An 18,023-nucleotide genomic window follows, 5' to 3' on the forward strand; every position below is an offset into this window, starting at 1 on the left:
TTCAAAAGTTCAAAATACTCAAAACCTCAAAATACCAAAATCTATAAAACTTTAAAACATCAAAATTCCCAAATTCTCAAAACACCAAAAAATCCCCAAATCATCAAAACATCATAATTTTATAATCGTCAAAAAGCCTAAATCCTAAAAATCCCCAAGACCTCGAATCATCTGAATTCACAAAACATTAAAATTCTCAAAACACCAAAATCTTCAAAAATCTCAAAACACCAAAATACTCAAATCCTGAAACACCAAAATTTCCAAAACTTAAAAACACGAAAATCCTCAAATCTTCGAAAACATCAAAATCCCCAAATCCTTAAACACCAGTTTCCTCAAATCTTCATAACACCAAAATCCCCAAATTCTCAAAACACCGAAAAATCCCCGAATCTCCAAAACACCAAAATCCTTAAATACTCAAAAGAGCAAAATCCCCAAGTCCCCAAAACATCAAAACACCAAAATTTCCCAAAAACCTCAAAACACCAAAATTTTCAAATCCTCAAAGCATCACAATTGTCAAAACTTCAAAATCCCCAAATCGTCAAAATAGTAAAATCCCTAGATCATCAAAATATCTAAATCCTCAAAAGATCAAAATCTACTAATCGTCAAAATCCTCAAAATTTCCAAATCCTCGAAATACCTAAATCCTCAAATCCTCAACATATCACAATCTTCAATTCATCACAATATCAAAATTCCCAAATCCTCTAAACATTAAAATCCTCAAAAACTTCCAAAATACTCAAATCCTCAAAACACCAAAATCCCCAAGTTCTCAAAACACCAAAAAATCCCCAAATATTCAAAACATCATGATCTTCTAATCGTCAAAATCCCTAAATTTTCAAAATCCCCAAAATCTCGAATCGTCTGAATCCTGAAATTCCCAAAAGATTGAAATCCTCAAAAATCTCAAAACAGTAAAATACTCAAAAAATGCTAAAAATACCAAAATTCCCTGAATCCCAAAACATCAAAATCCCCAAATCCTCAAGACACCAAAATCCTTAAATCCTCAAACACCAAATTCCCTAAATCCTCAAAACAAAATCCCAAACTCCTCATACACCAAATTCTTCAAATCTTCAAAACACCAAAATCCTCAAATGCCCAAAACCTCTAAATCCTCAAATCATAAAATCTTCAAATCGTATAAATCCATACATTGTCAAATTTCCCAAATTCTCGAAATACCTAATTCCTCAAATTTTCAGAACACCAAAATCCTCAAAACATTAAAATCCTCAAAACACCAAAATTCCCAAAAAACCTCAAAACACCAAAATCTCCAAATTCTCAACACTAAAATCGACAAAAACCCTTATATTACTAAAATCCCCAAATTCTCATAGCACCAAATTTTTGAAATCTTCAAAGCATGAAAATTCTCAAAATTTCAAAATTGCCAAATCGTCAAAACACTAAAATCCCCAAATCGTCAAAACAGTAAAATTCCCAAATCCTCAGAACATCTAAATCCTCAAATCCTCAACACATCAAAATCCTCAAATCGTCAAAACACCAAAATCCCCAAAAAACCTCAAAACACCAAAATCTCCAAATTCTCATAGCACCAAAATTTTTGAATCTTTAAAACATCAAAATTCTCAAAACTTCAAAATTGCCAAATCGTCAAAACACAAAAATCCCCATATCGTCAAAACAGTGAAATTCCCAAATCCTCAAAACATCTAAATCCTCAAATCTTCAAAAATCAAAATTTTCTAATCGTTCAAATCCCCAAATCCTCAAAATTCCCAAATGTTCGAAACACCAAAAGCCTTAAATCTTCAACACATCAAAATCCTCAAATCGTCAAAACACCAAAATCCCCAAATCCTCAAAACATCAAAATTCTCAAAAACTCAAAACACCAAAGGACCCAAATCCTCAAAACATCAAAATTCCCAAAACCTCGAAACGTCAAAATCCCCAAATCCTCAAAACACCAAAAACCCCAAATGTTCGAAACACCAAAATCCTCAAATCCTTAAAATATCTAAATCCTCAGAAGCTCAAAACACTAGAATCCCCAAGATCTCAAAACACCAAAAAATCCCCAAATCTTCAAAACATCATAATCTTCTAATCGTCAAAATCCTTAAATGTTCAAAATCCCCAAAATCTCGAATCGTCTGAATCCTGAAATTCCCAAAAGATTAAAAAAAATCTCAAAACAGCAAAATACTCAATTCTTAAAAATACTAAAATTCCCAAAATCTCAAAACATCAAAATCCCCAAATCCTCAAGACTTCAAAATCCTTAAATCCTCAAAACAACAAAATCCTCAAATACTCAAAACCTCTAAATCCTCAAATCATCAAAATCTTCAAATCGTATAAATCCATTAATTCTCAAATTCCCCAAATTCTCGAAATACCTAAATCCTCAAATTCTCAAAACCCTTAAATCCTCAAAACACCAAAATCTCCAAAAAACCTCAAAACACCAAAACCTCCAAATTCTCAAAACTAAAATCGACAAAAATCCCCATAACACCAAAATTCCCAAATTTTCATAGCACCAAAATTTTGGAATCTACAAAGCATCAAAATTCTCAAAACTTCAAAATTGCCAAATCGTCAAAACATGAAAATCCCTAAATCCTCAAAACATCGAAATCCTCAAAAATCTTCAGATCGTCAGATCTTCAAAACACCAAAATCCCCAAATTCTCTAAACACCAAAAACCCCAAATGTTCGAAACACCAAAATGCTCAAATCCTCAAAACACTAAAATTCTCAAATCCTCAAAACATCTAAATCCTCGGAAGCTCAAAACACCAAAATCCTCAAATCCTCAAACACCAAATTCCTCAAATCCTCATAACACCAAAATCACCAAATGCTCAAAACATCAAAATCTTCTAATCGTCAAAATCCCCAAATTCTCTAAATTCCTAAATATTCAAATTCACCAAATCCTCGAAACATCTAAATACTCAAATCCTCAAAACACGAAAATCCTCAAATTCCCAAAACAACAAAATTTTCAAATCCTCAAAATATCTAAATCCTCAGAAGCTCAAAACACTAAAATCCTCAAATTCTCAAAACACAAAAATCCCCAAATTTTCAAAACACCAAGTTCCCCAAATCCTCAAAACACCAAAATCCTCAAATGCTCAAAACATCAAAATCTTCTAATCGTCAAAATACCTAAATTCTCAAAATCCCTAAATCTTCAAAATCCCCAAATCCTTGAAATATCTAAATACTCAAATCCTCAAAACCTCTAAATTATCAACACCAAAATCCTCAAAACACCAAAATCTCCAAAAGTCCTCAAAAGACCAAAATTCCCAAACCCTCAAACACCAAAATTTTCAAATCAGCAGAGCATCAAAGTCATCAAAACTTCAAAATCCCCAAAACGTCAAAATATCAAAATTCTTAAATCCTCAAAATTTTCAAATATTCAAAATCTTGATTTTCACTTCTCATTTTCTCGACTTTTTTATTTTCATTTTCTCGATTTTATATCACGGTTTTTCGTGATTTTCATTTTATAATTTTTCAATTTTTTAATTTTATAATTTTTGGTTTTCTCAATTAGTATCCGGTTTTTCGATTTCTTTAATTTTCAGTATTTCGATTCTACAAGATTTCCTTCTTTCGATTTTTGAATTTTTCGTTTCTTTAATTTTTCAAGTTTTTAGTTTTCAATTTTGAGATTTTTCGAGGTTCTCATTTTACTCTTTCGTTTGTCCATTTTTTACTTTTCAATGTTACAGTCCTGCAATTTTTCCAATTTTTCGATTCGAAAGTTTGAAAAATCGAATAACTCAAAAATCGGAAAAAATTGAAAAATCGAAAAACTGAAAAAAATACAAAATCGAAAAAGTGGAAAATTGAAAAATTGCAAATTGAAGCACTGAAGAAACGGAAAAGTGAAACATTGAAAACAAATTTGAGAAAAGTTGAAAAATTAAAAATAGAAAAAATGAAAAATGAATAAATGAAATAGTTTTAAGATCCGATAATTGAAAAATGTAATTATTCTAAACCCGTGAAAAAGTGAAATTTTTTTTTGAATTATAATTATTACATACTTAAAATGAAAACTAAAAAATAAAAATGTAAAAATGAATAAAATAAAAAACCGAAATGAAAAATTAGAAATTGAAAATCTGAAGAAATGAAACATTGACGAATCGAAAAATTGAAAATCCAATAAATGAAAAAGTTTTAAATCACCAATTTGATAAAGCGAATACATTTTTTGATTTATAGAAAAATGGCAAATCAAAAAAAATCAAAAATTGATGAAAACAGAAAATTGAAAATTTCGATAAAATTGTACTCTCAAACGTGACTTAAAAAAAATTAACATTATTTATGCCATGAGCTAAGCAATCGGTTATTGTTTTTTCGAAACACAAAAATATGCCTTTTAACCCAAAAGTGACACATTTAGAGGCTTCGTAACAATCTAACCTTGAATAAATTAGACATCCATTGAATGCTCTTTATTAATAAAAATCCATCATCCAGAGTACGTTTTTCAGTGGTTGTTCACCAAATATTCAAAAAACTTCACGAGGTGCCAATTCTGATTATCTTCGGCAACCTTGATGACATCCCGTCCCCACCGATCCAAAGCATCCAGTCTAGCTCCATTTTTAACCAAAAAGCCAGCAATCTCCAAATGTCCCTTTTTGGCGGCGGCATGCAACGGAGTGAACCCATCAACATTAGCAAAGTTGACATCGGCCCCCTTCTCGACCAGATTTCGTACCACCACCAAATTTCCAACCCACACTGCTGTATTAAGAGGGCTGAAACCGTCGTTGCTGCAGATAGCGAGATCGGCTTTCTTTTTGATTAAAAACAGGGCCACGTCTTGGTGGTCGTTCCAGATGGCACTATTCAAGGGCGTGAAGCCATTTCTATCCTCCTGGGCGTTAATGTCGGCGTCCCACTTAATCAACAGTTTGACAATGGCGAGATGGCCCTTGAAGGAACTCGAGTGGAGAGGAGTGTAGTGGTTCATACCATTGCAACTGTTCGGGTCGGCACCGGCTTCTAGGAGGGATTGGGCTTCCTCGAGGTCGCCCAGCCAGCAAGCTTGGTTGAGTTGGGTGAAACCCAGGGAGTTGTGAGGGTCGACGGACTCAGGACATACGGGTCCCTGGAAGCACAATTTAAATAATTATTGAGATTTTCAGATCAGATTATACCGAAATTGTAGACGGGATTGCTTGATTTTCTGCCATCTTGTCGTCTGGAGAACTGCACTGATTGATAACACCAGAGATAATATCTCTGATAACACTCTAACCCAGCGGATCGCAACCATTGGGTCGCGACCCAATTTTGGGTCGCGACACTTTAAAAATGGGTCGCCAATATTTGAAGTGAATCAATGTCGATATACATAGGTATATAGTAATATAGTTGTAATTTCAAAAAATAAATGCTCAAATAAAAATTATTTTTATAGTTATAGTTTGTATCTTATAGAAAAATAACAAATTTTAAAGGCTAAAAATTAATTTTATTTGAGATAGACATTTTGTACCGGTCTTGCAGTTTTAAGTAACCTCCTAACCCCCACACCCCTCCCTCTATCGTATAGGTCGCCTTATAAATCCTGTTAATATTTTTGGGTCGCTAGACAAAAAAGGTTGCGGACCGCTGCAGTCTAACCTTTAATGAGTTCGTAAATCGCTGTTTACACGCCCTACTAAGTTTCCTGTCAGAATCGACCACACCTAGTGATAATGGGATTCCGGTGTATTATACACTGGTTGACGACAATTTTTCAACGACGATGTTGGCTGCCGTTTCGGTGTGGTTTGCGGGACGAACGTGTGTAATTAGAAGATGGTTAGAAATGGTGGTCGTAGAAAGTACTGTTTTTGGGTTTAAGTGCAGGTGGAATTGTTATAAACGCGACTGAAAATTTGTCGACTAGTGTTATTGGTAGTATTACTGGTATTGGTTTGGCTACTAATGAGATAGCGAAAACGCGCCAGATCAGCTGTGAACTCGTCCTAGCTGTGGTTGCGGAATTATAAGGAAAAAATATTATTTTTATTTTTGGAGATTTGAAACTTTTGACTTTTTTTGACTTTAAAAATAACAAAAAATTTTGCTTAGTTAAGTTCAAGTCGATATTTCCAGTTGTTTCACCAAAATTTCCAAAAAGATAAATGGCAAATTTTGACCAATTCTAAAAATTCGAATTTGAACCAACGTATTTCAGAAAGTAGTCACCGTACGAACGTCTCCTTTTTTCTTCATATAGATACGTCATCTGTGTTTCAGTGTGATTTTTTTCATAATTTTTGTCTTGTCCACTTTTCTAGAATCGTACTGAATATGTTCTTTTGGAAAATACTGTCAATAATTCAAAATTTTGATTTCCAACTGTATACTTATTCCGAGACCACAAGTATGTTACATTTTTCGATTTAGCTCGTCTCGATTTACTCCTCAGAATTTTTGGACGATTTTTTGTCGACTTCGAAAAAATCAATTTTTGGAGATTGGATAAAGTTTGAAATTTTTGACTTTCTACTGACGGTCTTCGAGAAATAACAAAAAAATCTCCTGGGTAAAGTTCAAGCTTCTGAAGTTTTTTAAAATGTCCGAAAAGATAAATGTCAAATTTTGACATATTCTAAAAATAAAAAACGTAAACTGCATAAGTTTTTATTTAAGTCCTAGTAAATTTTCACAAGTCACGTGTTCCTTATAAACCATCAAATTATTAAAAACCACTATTGCACCGGATGATTGGGCGCCGCCGCCGCCCCCAACAGCCCCTCCAAATACCCCACCATTTGAAAGTTATTCCGACTCCTCGCCACCTCCAGCGCCGACGCCCCGAACTCCGCCAAATTAGCCCCATGCTTCACCATCATCAGCATTTCCAAAACGCCGCACTTCTCGGCGGCGGCGTGCAGCGCCGTCCACCCGCCGTCCTGGACCATGTTCACGTCGGCCCCCTTCTCCAGCAACAGCAGCACCACCTCGTAGCCGGACTTCAAGCACGCCGACATCAAGGGAGTGTAGCCCTCGGTGCTGCTGAGGTTGGGGTTCGCCCCCTGGTGCAGCAAGTACTTGGCGATGTTCTCGTAGCCCTTCCATGCAGCCGCATTCAAGGCCGTGAAGCCCCTGGCGTTCTGGAGGTCCAGGTTCGCCCCGTGTTTGACCAGAACCTGGACCACTTCGAAGTGGTCGTGCCAGGAGGCGCAGTGGAGGGGCGTCCAGTAACGGTACCGGGCGTCGTGGCAGACGGCGTTGACGTCGTGCCCTTGGCCCAAGAGGGAGACGACTTGGTCTAGGTGGCCCTCTAGAGAGGCGAGGTGGAGAGGGGTTAGGGTCTCGGCCTAAGAAAAAATTTAGGAGCTGAGTGAGCTACGAATGTCAAAAGGACGTACCTGCATTGCTACACTGTTACACTTGTGGAAGCTGATCTGATAATGCACTAAAGTACAGCTTTCAAGGAGAAAGTGCGCACGATTTGTATGCGTCATGCTGTCATTTTCCCGCCAAGACATACCACAACTGATAATAATATTAATAATAAAATGAAATAAGTAGATATGCAAACTATTTATTGAATAACATTGAAATGACGCAATTTTTTTTCCAAACTTCTGGATGGCTTATTTTGAAGTACTTTTTTGGTTTTAGATATGTATTGGTTTTTGAAGGTTTAGTCGTGCTTTCACTGTTAATGAGGTGGATTAAAGAAATTAATAGGAGTAATTAATAACAAATCTAAATTAACCTTGACCTCTCGTTGCTGGTGGATATAATAGTAATCGTTACATTTCCTGTCATCAGCGATAATGTTTACTGTTCTCACGTTCTGCATTGCGTTTTTTATTGCACTTGTAAATTTTTTGCAATGAAATACGAATCTGGCAGGTAGGATTAAATATAATAATAATTATTCGTTTTCATTAAATAATAAATACGTTGTCTAAACCTTTTTCTGCAAGGGTTTTTTGTGATGGAAAATATCTTTCGACATCTTAGTGTTTTGAAATAAGTAGCTCGGTTTATCTGTCAACTCCAGGTATATTAAATATTTGATTTATTGTTGACATAACTTGTTACATATTTACAATACCTGCCTCTGGCTTTAAAAAATATCTTTGAATTCCAGTGTTTTATTACTTATTAGTGTTATTAGTTAATAGTTATTACAAATATTACTATATTTTTCGGTAGCATTTGATTTAGAAGCATTTTTTGGTCCTATTTCCTCGCTTTTTTGTCACCTTCTAGCCGCTTTTTTGTTTTTTTTTCGTTCCCATTTATGTTGTATCTTTGATCGTCATTTCTACCTTTTTTTATCGCCTTCTTTTGTCGTTTTTTAATAAACTTTTTTTACTTTTTTGTTATCTCTCTTTTATGGGTCTTTTGATGTTTTATCGCCCTTTTTTTATTCTTCTTTGTCTCTCTTTGTCTATTTTTGTCGCGGTTGTCTCTTATTTTTGGTTCCTTCTTGTTCAATTTTTTGATTTGTAATTTTAAAGTTTTCGATTTCTCGTTTTAATATTTAATTTTTTAATTTTTCGATTTTTCACTTCTCCGAAATTTAATTTTTCAAGTTTTTGATGTTTTAGTGTCAAGTTTTTCGATTTAAAATTTTTCCTTTATTTCATTTTTGATTTTTCAGTTTTTCAGGCTTTCATGTCCCCAACTTTTCAATTTTTCAGTTTTTTTATTTTTCAAGGTTACACTTTTTCTACTTAAAATGTTTCGTTTATTCAAATTTACAATTTTTCATTTTTTCCATTTTTGGAGTTTCAGTTTTTCCATTTTCCAGTTTGTCAATTTTGAGTTTTATGATTATTCAGCTTCTGAATTTTTCAGTTTTTCGTTTTGTAAATTTTGTGATTTTTTTTTCGTCTTTTTATTGTTCGGTTTTTTGCTTCTGACTTTTTCGATTTTCCACTGTTTGAATTTTTCAATTTTCCATTTCTTAAATTTATCGGTTCGCAGTTTTTCAGTTTCACAATTTTTTTCTTCAATTTTTTGTAGCACTTTTTTGCTTTTTTGTCGCCTCTTTTATACTACTTTTTGGTCGTTTTTTTGCAGTTGTGGTTTTCGTCTTTTTTTTGTTGCCTTTTGTCCTTTTTGGCCCATTTTAACGTCTTTTTTACAATTTTTCTTTTCCCCAATTTTTCATTTCTTCAACTTTTCATTGCCTCAGTTTTTCAATTCTTCACCCTTTCGTATCTTCAAATTTTCATTTTTCGAATTCTGCATTTTTTTCAAATTTTTATTTCTTCAATTTCTCATTTCGTCAATTTTTTATTTCTTCAATTTTTATTTCTCCAATATTTCGTTTCTTAAAATGTTTCATTTTTTTCAATATTTCATGTCTTCATTTTGTTATTTCTTCGATGTTTGATTTCTTTAACTTTGCATTTCTTCAATTTTTCATTTGCTCAATTTTTCATGTCCTAAATTTTTCATTTCTTCAGTTTTTCATTTCTCCAATTTTTCATTTCCTCAATTTCTCATTTCTTCAATTTTTCATTTCCTCAATTTTTCATTCTTCAATTTTTCATTTCTCCAAAATTTTATTTCTTCAATTTTTTGTCACCAGTTTTTGATTTCGTCAATTTTTCATTTCTTCAGTTCTTCTGTCTGCCGTTCGTGGTCTTTTTGAGTAGGTAGCTTTTGTTTTTCTCTCTTTTTTCAACTTTTCATTTCTACAACTTTTAATTTCTTGAATTTTTCATTTCTTCAATCTCTCAGTCCCTTAACTTTTCGCTTTTTTTTTAAATTTCTCATTTCTTCAGTTTTTGTTTTCTTCAAATTTAATTTTTTCAATTTTTATGTCCTAAATTTTTTATTTCCTCAATTCCTCATTTTTTCCGTCTTTCATTTGAATTTTTTTATTTCTTCAGTTTTTTATCTCCCTTTTGTGGTCTTTTTAAGTAGATAGCATTTGTTTGTGTTCCTTTTTTCAACTTTCCGTTTCAACAACTTTTAATTTCTTCAATTTTTCATTTCTTCAATTTCTCGTTTCTTCAGTTTTTCACTTTTTTTTTTAAGTTTCTCATTTCTTCATTTTTTAATTTCTCTAATTTTCCATTTATTCACTCGTTCACTTAATCAATTTCTCATTTCTTCAACTATTCATTTCCGCAGTTTTTCAATTCTTCAATTTTCATTTCTTCTCTTCAATTTTTTTTTCTCTAGTATTTCATTTCCTCAGATTTTCAATTCTTCAATTTTTCATTTCTTCTCTTCAAATTTTTGTTCTCTAAATTTTTCATTTCTTCAGTTTTTCGATTTTTCTGTCTCCATTTTGTCGTCATTTTGCCGTCTTCAAGTTTTCATTTCCTCGGTTTTTTAGTTCTCTAATCTTTCTTTTTTTTTCAATTTTTCATTTCTTCAATGTCTCATTCCTTCAATTTCCCACTTCTTTAATTTCTGATTCCTACAATTTTTCATTTCTTCAATTTCTCATTCCTATAATTTCTTACTTCTTTGATTTTTCATTTTTTCAGTTTTTCATTACTTCAATTTCTTATTTTTTCAACTTTTCATTTCTTCAGATTTTCAATTCTTCAAACTTTCATTTTTTCAATTTGTCATTTTTTCAATTTTTCATTATTTTAACTTTTCATTTCTCCAATTTTTCATTTCCTCAATTTTTATTTCTTTAATCTTTCATTCTAAATTTTCATTTCTTGAATTTTTCACTTCTAGTTCTTATTTATTGAGTTTCTCCAATTTTTCATTTTTCCAATTTTTCATTTGTTACATTTTTATTTTTTTTTTCAATTTTTTATTTTTTCAAATTTTCATTTCTTCAATTTTTTACTTCTTCGATTTGCATTTCTTCAGTTTTTGTTTCCTCCAAATTTTTATTTCTTCAATTTTTATGTCCTAAATTTTATATTTCCTCAATTCCTCATTTTTTCAGTCTATCATTTGAATTTTTTATTCTTCAATTTTTCTTTTCTTCAAATTTTTGTCCTCAATGTTTGATTTCGTCAATTTCTCATTTCTTCAGCTTTTCAGTCTCTCTTTTGTGGTCTTTTTTAGTAGATAACATTTGTTTTTGTCCCTTTTTTCAACTTTCCGTTTCTACAACTTTTAATTTCTTCAATTTTTCACTTCTTCAATCTCTCGTTTCTTCAATTTTTCACTTTTTTAAATTTCTCATTTCTTCTTTTCATTTGCGCAGTTTTTCAATTCTTATATTTTTCATTTCTACTCTTCAAATTTTCTTTTCTCTAGTTTTTCATTTCTTCGCTTTTTCGATTGTTCTGTTTCCCTCTTGTCGTCTTTTTAAGTAGATAGCTTTTGTTTTTCCCCCTTTGTTTTGCTCCTTTTTTAAATACATTTTTTGTGCCTTTTCGCGCTTTTTTAAATCGCCTTTTTTCAACTTTTCATTTCCACAACTTTTCACTTCTCTAATTTTTCATTTCTTCGATTTTTATTTCTTTCAATTTTTAATTTTTTCATGTTCTCATTTGTTCAATTTTTCATTCCTCAATTTTTCGTTTCTCCAAAATTTTATTTCTTCAATCGTTCATTTCAATTTTTCATTCTGCAATTTTTCATTTCTCAAAAATTTTATTTCTTCAATTTTCTATGTCTTCAGTTTTTGATTTCGTCAATTTCTCATTTCTTCAATTTTTTCATTTATTCAGTTTTTCTGCTCTTTTGTGGTCTTTTTGTCCCTTTTTTTATCACATTTTCGCGCCTTTTTTTAACTTTTCATTTCTACATCTTTTCAATTCTTCAAGTTTTCATTTCCTCAGTTTTTTAGTCCTCTAATCTTTCATTTTTTTCAGTTTTTCATTTCTTCAATTTCATATTTCTCCAATTTGTTTTTTTCAATTTTTCATTTCGGTTGTTCAGTGTCGAGATTTTGTTTTCCGATTTTATAACTTTTGTATTTTTCAATCTTTCATTTCTTCAATGTTTCATTTCCTCAATTTTTTGTTTCTGCAAGTTTTCATTTCTCCAATTTTTCATTTCCTCAATTTTTATTTCTTTAATCTTTTGTTTCAATTTTTCATTTGTTCAATTTCTCATTCCTATAATTTCTTACTTCTTTAATTTTTCATTTCTTCAATTTCTTACTTTTTCAACTTCTCATTTCTTCAGTTTTTCAATTCTTCAAACTTTCATTTCTTCAGTTTGTCATTTTTTCAATTTTTCATTATTTTAACTTTTCATTTCTCCAATTTTTCATTTCTTAGATTTTTATTTTTTCAATTTTTAATTTTTTCAAGTTCTCATTTCTTCAATTTTTCGTTTCTCCAAAATTTTATTTCTTCAATCGTTCATTTCAATTTTTCGTTCTTCAATTTTTCATTTCTCAAAAATTTTATTTCTTCAATTTTCTGTCTTCAGTTTTTGATTTCGTCAATTTCTCGTTTCTTCAATTTTTTCATTTCTTCAGTTTTTCTGCCCTTTTGTGATCTTTTTGTCCCTTTTTTATCACATTTTCGCGCTTTTTTTTAACTTTTCATTTCTACATTTTTTCATTTCTTCATGTTTTCATTTCCTCAGTTTTTTAGTTCTCTAATCTTTCTTTTTTTTCAGTTTTTCATTTCCTCAATTTTTATTTCTTCAATCTTTCGTTTCAATTTCTCATTTCTTCAATTTCTCATTCCTATAATTTCTTACTTCTTTAATTTTTCATTTCTTCAATTTCTTATTTTTTCAACTTTTCATTTCTTCAGTTTGTCATTTTTACAATTTTTCATTGTTTTAACTTTTCATTTCTCCAATTTTTCATTTTCTCAATTTTTATTTCTTTAATCTTTCGTTTCGATTTTTCATTTCTTCAATTTCTTATTTTTTCAACTTTTCATTTCTTCAGTTTTTCAATTCTTCAAACTTTCATTTCTTCAGTTTGTCATTTTTTCAATTTTTCATTATTTTAACTTTTCATTTCTCCAATTTTTCATTTCTTAGATTTTTATTTTTTCAATTTTTAATTTTTTCAAGTTCTCATTTCTTCAATTTTTCGTTTCTCCAAAATTTTATTTCTTCAATCGTTCATTTCAATTTTTCATTTCTCCAAAATTTTATTTCTTCAATTTTCTGTCTTCAGTTTTTGATTTCGTCAATTTCTCGTTTCTTCAATTTTTTCATTTCTTCAGTTTTTCTGCCCTTTTGTGAACTTTTTGTCCCTTTTTTATCACATTTTCGCGCTTTTTTTTAACTTTTCATTTCTACATTTTTTCATTTCTTCATGTTTTCATTTCCTCAGTTTTTTAGTTCTCTAATCTTTCTTTTTTTTTCAGTTTTTCATTTCCTCAATTTTTATTTCTTCAATCTTTCGTTTCAATTTCTCATTTCTTCAATTTCTCATTCCTATAATTTCTTACTTCTTTAATTTTTCATTTCTTCAATTTCTTATTTTTTCAACTTTTCATTTCTTCAGTTTGTCATTTTTACAATTTTTCATTGTTTTAACTTTTCATTTCTCCAATTTTTCATTTTCTCAAATTTCATTTCTTTAATGTTTCATTCTAAATTTTCATTTCTTGAATTTTTCATTTCAAGTTCTTATTTATTGAGTTTTTCATTTGTGCAATTTTTCATTTCTTCAATGCTTCATTTCTTCTCTTCAAATTTTCTCTGGTTTTTCATTTCTTCGGTTTTTCGATTTTTCTGTCTTTCTTTTGTCGTCTTTTTAAGTAGATAGCTTTTGTTTTCCCCCTTTGTTTTGCTCTTTTTTTTAATACATTTTTTGCGCTTTTTCGCGCTTTTTTTTAACTTTTCATTTCACCTATTTTTCATTTCTTCGATTTTTATTTTTTCAATTTTTAATTTTTTTGGAGTTTTCATTTGTTCAATTTTTTATTTCTCAATTTTTCGTTTCTCCAAAATTTTATTTCTTCAATCGTTCATTTCAATTTTTCGTTCTTCAATTTTTCATTTCTCCAAAATTTTATTTCTTCAATTTTCTATCTTCAGTTTTTGATTTCGTCAATTTCTCGTTTCTTCAATTTTTTCATTTATTCAGTTTTTCTGCTCTTTTGTGGTCTTTTTGTCCCTTTTTTATCACATTTTCGCGCTTTTTTTTAACTTTTCATTTCTACATCTTTTCAATTCTTCAAGTTTTCATTTCCTCAATTTTTCATTTCTTCAATTTCTCATTCCCTCAATTTCACACTTCTTTAATTTCTGATTCCTACAATTTTTCATTTCCTCAATTTTTATTTCTTTAATCTTTCATTCTAAATTTTCATTTCTTGAATTTTTCACTTCAAGTTCTTATTTATTGAGTTTTTCATTTCCCCAATTTTTCATTTCTTCAATATTTCTTTAGTTTTTCATTTTTTCAGTTTTTCGATTTTTCTGTCTCACTTTTGTCGACTTTGGCTTTTGCTTTTGTCCCTTTCTTTTTTTTAATCGCTTTTTTGTCGTTTTTCTTTTTTTGAGTTATTGTTTTCTCGTTGTATTTTTTGTTTTTTCGCTGTTTTTTAACTCCTTTTCGGCCTTTTTATCCCTTTTTTCTGCTTCCAAATTATAATTTGTATGTGTATATAGAATTTTTCTCGGGTAAAAAAGTCGTCTAGTGGGCCATGAAATGTATTTTAAAAACAATTGTGTTGGTATTGCACCAATCTGACTCTTATTTGACGTAACTGTCACCCCGAACTAGACCTGCGTTGTTGCCAACGCAATTTTTTTAACACCAAATTCCCCTAGTGGCTAGTGATAGTACATAATCGGGTGTAAATGAGTACTCAGTACTAGTATCGGTTGCAGGTCCACAGGACGGCACCCTCCTCGTGACGTGGCACCCCATCCTCACCCCGCACCACCCCGGCTCCACCATCACCGGCTACGCCGTCTACGCCGACGGCAAGAAGGTGACCGACGTCGACAGCCCCACCGGCGACCACGCCCTCATCGACATCAGCAAGCTCCTCGGCCTCAACCCCAAACACGTGACCGTGCGGACCAAGGCCCGGGACAGCCAGTCGGCCGACTCGGTGCCCACCCCCATCCCCATGCACGCCGTGCTGCGGGGCGGCATCAAGGGCCGCCAGCAGCCGCACACCGCCGTCATGCCGGCCCACATCCGGCAGCAGATGCCGCGCCAGCAGCAGCAGCAGCAGGGCCAGCAGGTTAGTGTCGGTTTGCACGCCGAGCCAGCTTGAGAGCGCTCCTTTGCAGATCATCGAGCCGGACGAGAACCTCAGCGACAAGGAGATCTTCCCCAACACCAACCCGCACCGGCAGGCCGGCTGCATCCCTTCCATTGGTAAAGACCTATGTAGTTTCTAGGGTGGTAGGGGGCCGGAGGGTAGTTAGATTAGAGGAGGAGCGAAATTGGGTAGGGGAGATTGGCATGGCGTAGGTTAGGTAGTTAGTTAGGTAGAGGCTTCTAGAACGTTGGCTTAGGTAGAATTGGTGTCAAATCCAGAAAAACTAATGATTTGCTTAGACGCTTATTTCTAAAAAATAGCACAACGCTCCATTGCAGAAATTACTAAAGAGACGTATGAAGCTAATTTGTCTGAGGACGAAATGTTGGATAGGAGGAATCAGAGACATCAGTATTCGCAGCAAAGACCGTTTAGGCAGGGCCAGCAGCAGAGGGAGCAGCAGCAACAGCAACAGCAGCAGCAGCAGCAACAGCAGACGCAACAGCAACAGTACTACCAACAAGGTAAAAACGAACAGACACTCGTTACACCAAACACACACTCTAACGCGTCTAAAATGAGAAAATTTTGGTCAGAACCGAGGTAGGTAAAGCACTGTCTAGCAAACCGTAGGTTCTGGTATCTGATTAGCTAAATTGAGGGCTCTACGCATGTCTTAGTTATATCGTAACACTAGGGCATGTTTCTTTGACTCTTTTAAAACAAGTTACTAGAAATAGCGATCTACACCAACACACGGAAACTCGGAGGAGAACGAACAAAGTAACATTAATGGAACAAACATTTCTTACAATCTTGGGTAAACTGAACCTTATTGATGCCGACCAATCACAACAAAGCGATCATGCGGCAAATTCAAACTGCAAGTTGCTTTTTCATTTTTGCGATTTTGTGTTTTCGATTTTTTAATTTTGGAATTTTTCATTTCTTCTATTTCCATTTCTTCTATTTCCATTTCTTCAATTTTACATTTCTTTCATTTCCCATTTCTTCACTTATTCATTTCTTCTATTTCCCATTTCTTCCATTTGCCATTTCTTCCATTTGCCATTTCTTCCATTTGCCATTTCTTCACTTTTTCATTTCTTCGATTTCCCGTTTCTTCAATTTTTCATTTCTCCAATTGTTCATGTCTCCAATTGTTCATGTTTCCAATTTTTCATTTCTTTTATTTTTCATTTCTTTAATTTTCCATTTCTTCAATTTCCCAATTCTCCAACTATTCATTTCTTCAATGTTTCATTTGATAACTAATTATTACTTGTTAGCTTGTTAAATCATGTCTCATGGACATTTTCCGTAAATGATTTAAATAAAATTTCTTCAATGTTTCATTTCTTCAAATTTTCACTACCCAATTTTCCATATGTTCGTTTCCCCATTTCCCATTTCTTAGATTTGTCATTTCTTCAATTTTTCATTTCTCCAATGTTTCATATCTTCAATCTTTCATTTTTTCAATTTTTCAAATCTTCAATTTCTCATTTTTTCAATTTTCCATTTCTTCGATTTCTCATATCTCCAATTTTTCAATTCTTCAATGTTTCGTTGCTTCAATTCCTTAATTCTACAATTTCCCATATTTTCAATTTTTTATTCCCTCGATTTCTCATATTTTTACTGTTTCATTTCTTCAATGATTCGCTTCCTCAATTTTTCATTTCTTTCATTTCTTCATTTTTTCATTTCTTAAATGTTTCATTTCCTCAATTTTTTATTTCTTCAATTTTTCATTTTTCCAATTTTTCGTTTTTCTGATGTTTCATTTCTTCAATTTTTCATTTCTGCAATTATTCATTTCTTCAATTTCGCATTTCTCTAATTTTTCATTTTTTCGATTTTCCATTACTCCAATTGTTCATGTCTCCAATTTTCCATTTTTCCAGTAGTTTATTTCTCCAATTTTTCATTTAATGAATTTCTCATTTTTTCAATTTATCATTTTTTCAGTGTCACATTTCTTGAACGATTTATTTCTTCATTTTTCATTTCTTCAATTCTTCTTCAATTTTTCAATTCCTCAATTTCTCACTTCTTCAGTTTATCATTTTTGCAATTTGTCAATACTTCAATTTCACATTTCTTCAATGTATCATTTTTCATTACTTCAATTCATTTTCTTCAATTCTTTTTTTCTTTTTCTTCAATTTTTCATTTCTTTCGATCTTCCATTTCTTGTTTTCCGATCATCTTTGCAATTTCTCAATTCTTCATTTTCACATTTCTTCAATTTCTCATTTCTTCAATTTCTCATTTGCTCAATTTTTCAATTCTTCAATGTCACATTTCTCCAACGATTCATTTCTTCATTTTTCATTTCTTCCATTCTTTTTCCTTCGATTCTTCTTCAATTTTTCAATTCCTCAATTTCCCATTTCTTCAATTTATAAGTAAATAAATAAACTCAATTCCTCAATTTCTCATTTTTTCAATATCACATTTCTTCAACGATTGATTTCTTCATTTTTCATTTCTTCAATTCTTTTTTTTTCAATTCTTCTTCAATTTTTCCTTTCTCCAATTTTTAGTTTTCCCAATTTTTCATTTGCTCAATTTTTCAATTCCTCAATTTTTCATTTGCTCAATTTTTCAATTCCTCAATTTCCCATTTCTTCAATGTCACATGATCAATTTTTCAGTTCCTCGGTTTTTCTTTTCCTCAATTCGTCATTTCTTCAATTTTTAGTTTCCTCAATTTCTCGTTTTCTTCAATTTATCAGTGCAATTCTATATTATTCAAATTGTTCATTTCTCCAATTTTCTGTTTCTTCAATTTTTCATTTCCTCAATTTTTCTTTTCTTCGATTTCCCATTTCTTCAAAGTTTCATTAACTTAATTTTTCATTTCTTTTGGTTCTCATTTTCTCAATTTCTCATTTCTTGAATTT

At 31.8% G+C, this 18,023-nt stretch overlaps 3 protein-coding genes across 11 annotated transcripts in view; 1 reads left to right on the forward strand and 2 right to left on the reverse strand.

Annotated features, from left to right (window-relative positions):
- Rbp (RIM-binding protein) overlaps positions 1 to 18,023 on the forward strand; it is a 76,606-nt gene that overhangs the window by 41,664 nt on the left and 16,919 nt on the right. For 7 of the 9 annotated variants that reach the window (XM_064070893.1, XM_064070899.1, XM_064070897.1 and 4 more), the window contains 3 exons: positions 14,732 to 15,093; positions 15,143 to 15,230; positions 15,435 to 15,638. In XM_064070893.1, coding sequence (XP_063926963.1) covers positions 14,732 to 15,093; positions 15,143 to 15,230; positions 15,435 to 15,638 — 654 coding nt within the window. The remainder of the gene's footprint in view (positions 1 to 14,731; positions 15,094 to 15,142; positions 15,231 to 15,434; positions 15,639 to 18,023) is intronic. The other 2 variants (XM_064070896.1, XM_064070901.1) reach the window with 2 other exon arrangements.
- On the reverse strand, positions 4,468 to 5,300 carry LOC135140563 (serine/threonine-protein phosphatase 6 regulatory ankyrin repeat subunit C-like). Its single transcript, XM_064071167.1, has 2 exons — positions 5,194 to 5,300; positions 4,468 to 5,144 (listed from the first exon to the last, which is right to left on the reverse strand). The coding sequence occupies exons 1-2, from the start codon at positions 5,227 to 5,229 to the stop codon at positions 4,518 to 4,520; spliced, it is 663 nt and encodes a 220-aa protein (XP_063927237.1). The 5' UTR covers positions 5,230 to 5,300; the 3' UTR covers positions 4,468 to 4,517.
- Positions 6,657 to 7,508, reverse strand: LOC135140562 (ankyrin-1-like). Its single transcript, XM_064071166.1, has 2 exons — positions 7,402 to 7,508; positions 6,657 to 7,350 (listed from the first exon to the last, which is right to left on the reverse strand). The coding sequence occupies exons 1-2, from the start codon at positions 7,495 to 7,497 to the stop codon at positions 6,739 to 6,741; spliced, it is 708 nt and encodes a 235-aa protein (XP_063927236.1). The 5' UTR covers positions 7,498 to 7,508; the 3' UTR covers positions 6,657 to 6,738.

This window comes from Zophobas morio, unplaced genomic scaffold (genome assembly GCF_036711695.1).
Source record: "Zophobas morio isolate AGI-343-1 ecotype UQ-CSIRO unplaced genomic scaffold, CSIRO_AGI_Zmor_V1 ptg000040l, whole genome shotgun sequence".
In the NCBI taxonomy this organism is placed as follows: domain Eukaryota; kingdom Metazoa; phylum Arthropoda; class Insecta; order Coleoptera; family Tenebrionidae; genus Zophobas; species Zophobas morio.

Excerpts from the sequence above, each read along its gene's own strand:
- LOC135140563 (XM_064071167.1), bottom strand. The coding sequence starts at position 5,229 with ATGGCAGAAAATCAAGCAATCCCGTCTACAATTTCG. Across the intron at positions 5,145-5,193 it reads CAATCCCGTCTACAATTTCG|GGACCCGTATGTCCTGAGTC; the intron begins GTATAATCTGAT and ends TTGTGCTTCCAG.
- LOC135140562 (XM_064071166.1), bottom strand. The coding sequence starts at position 7,497 with ATGACGCATACAAATCGTGCGCACTTTCTCCTTGAAAGCTGTACTTTA. Across the intron at positions 7,351-7,401 it reads GTAACAGTGTAGCAATGCAG|GCCGAGACCCTAACCCCTCT; the intron begins GTACGTCCTTTT and ends ATTTTTTCTTAG.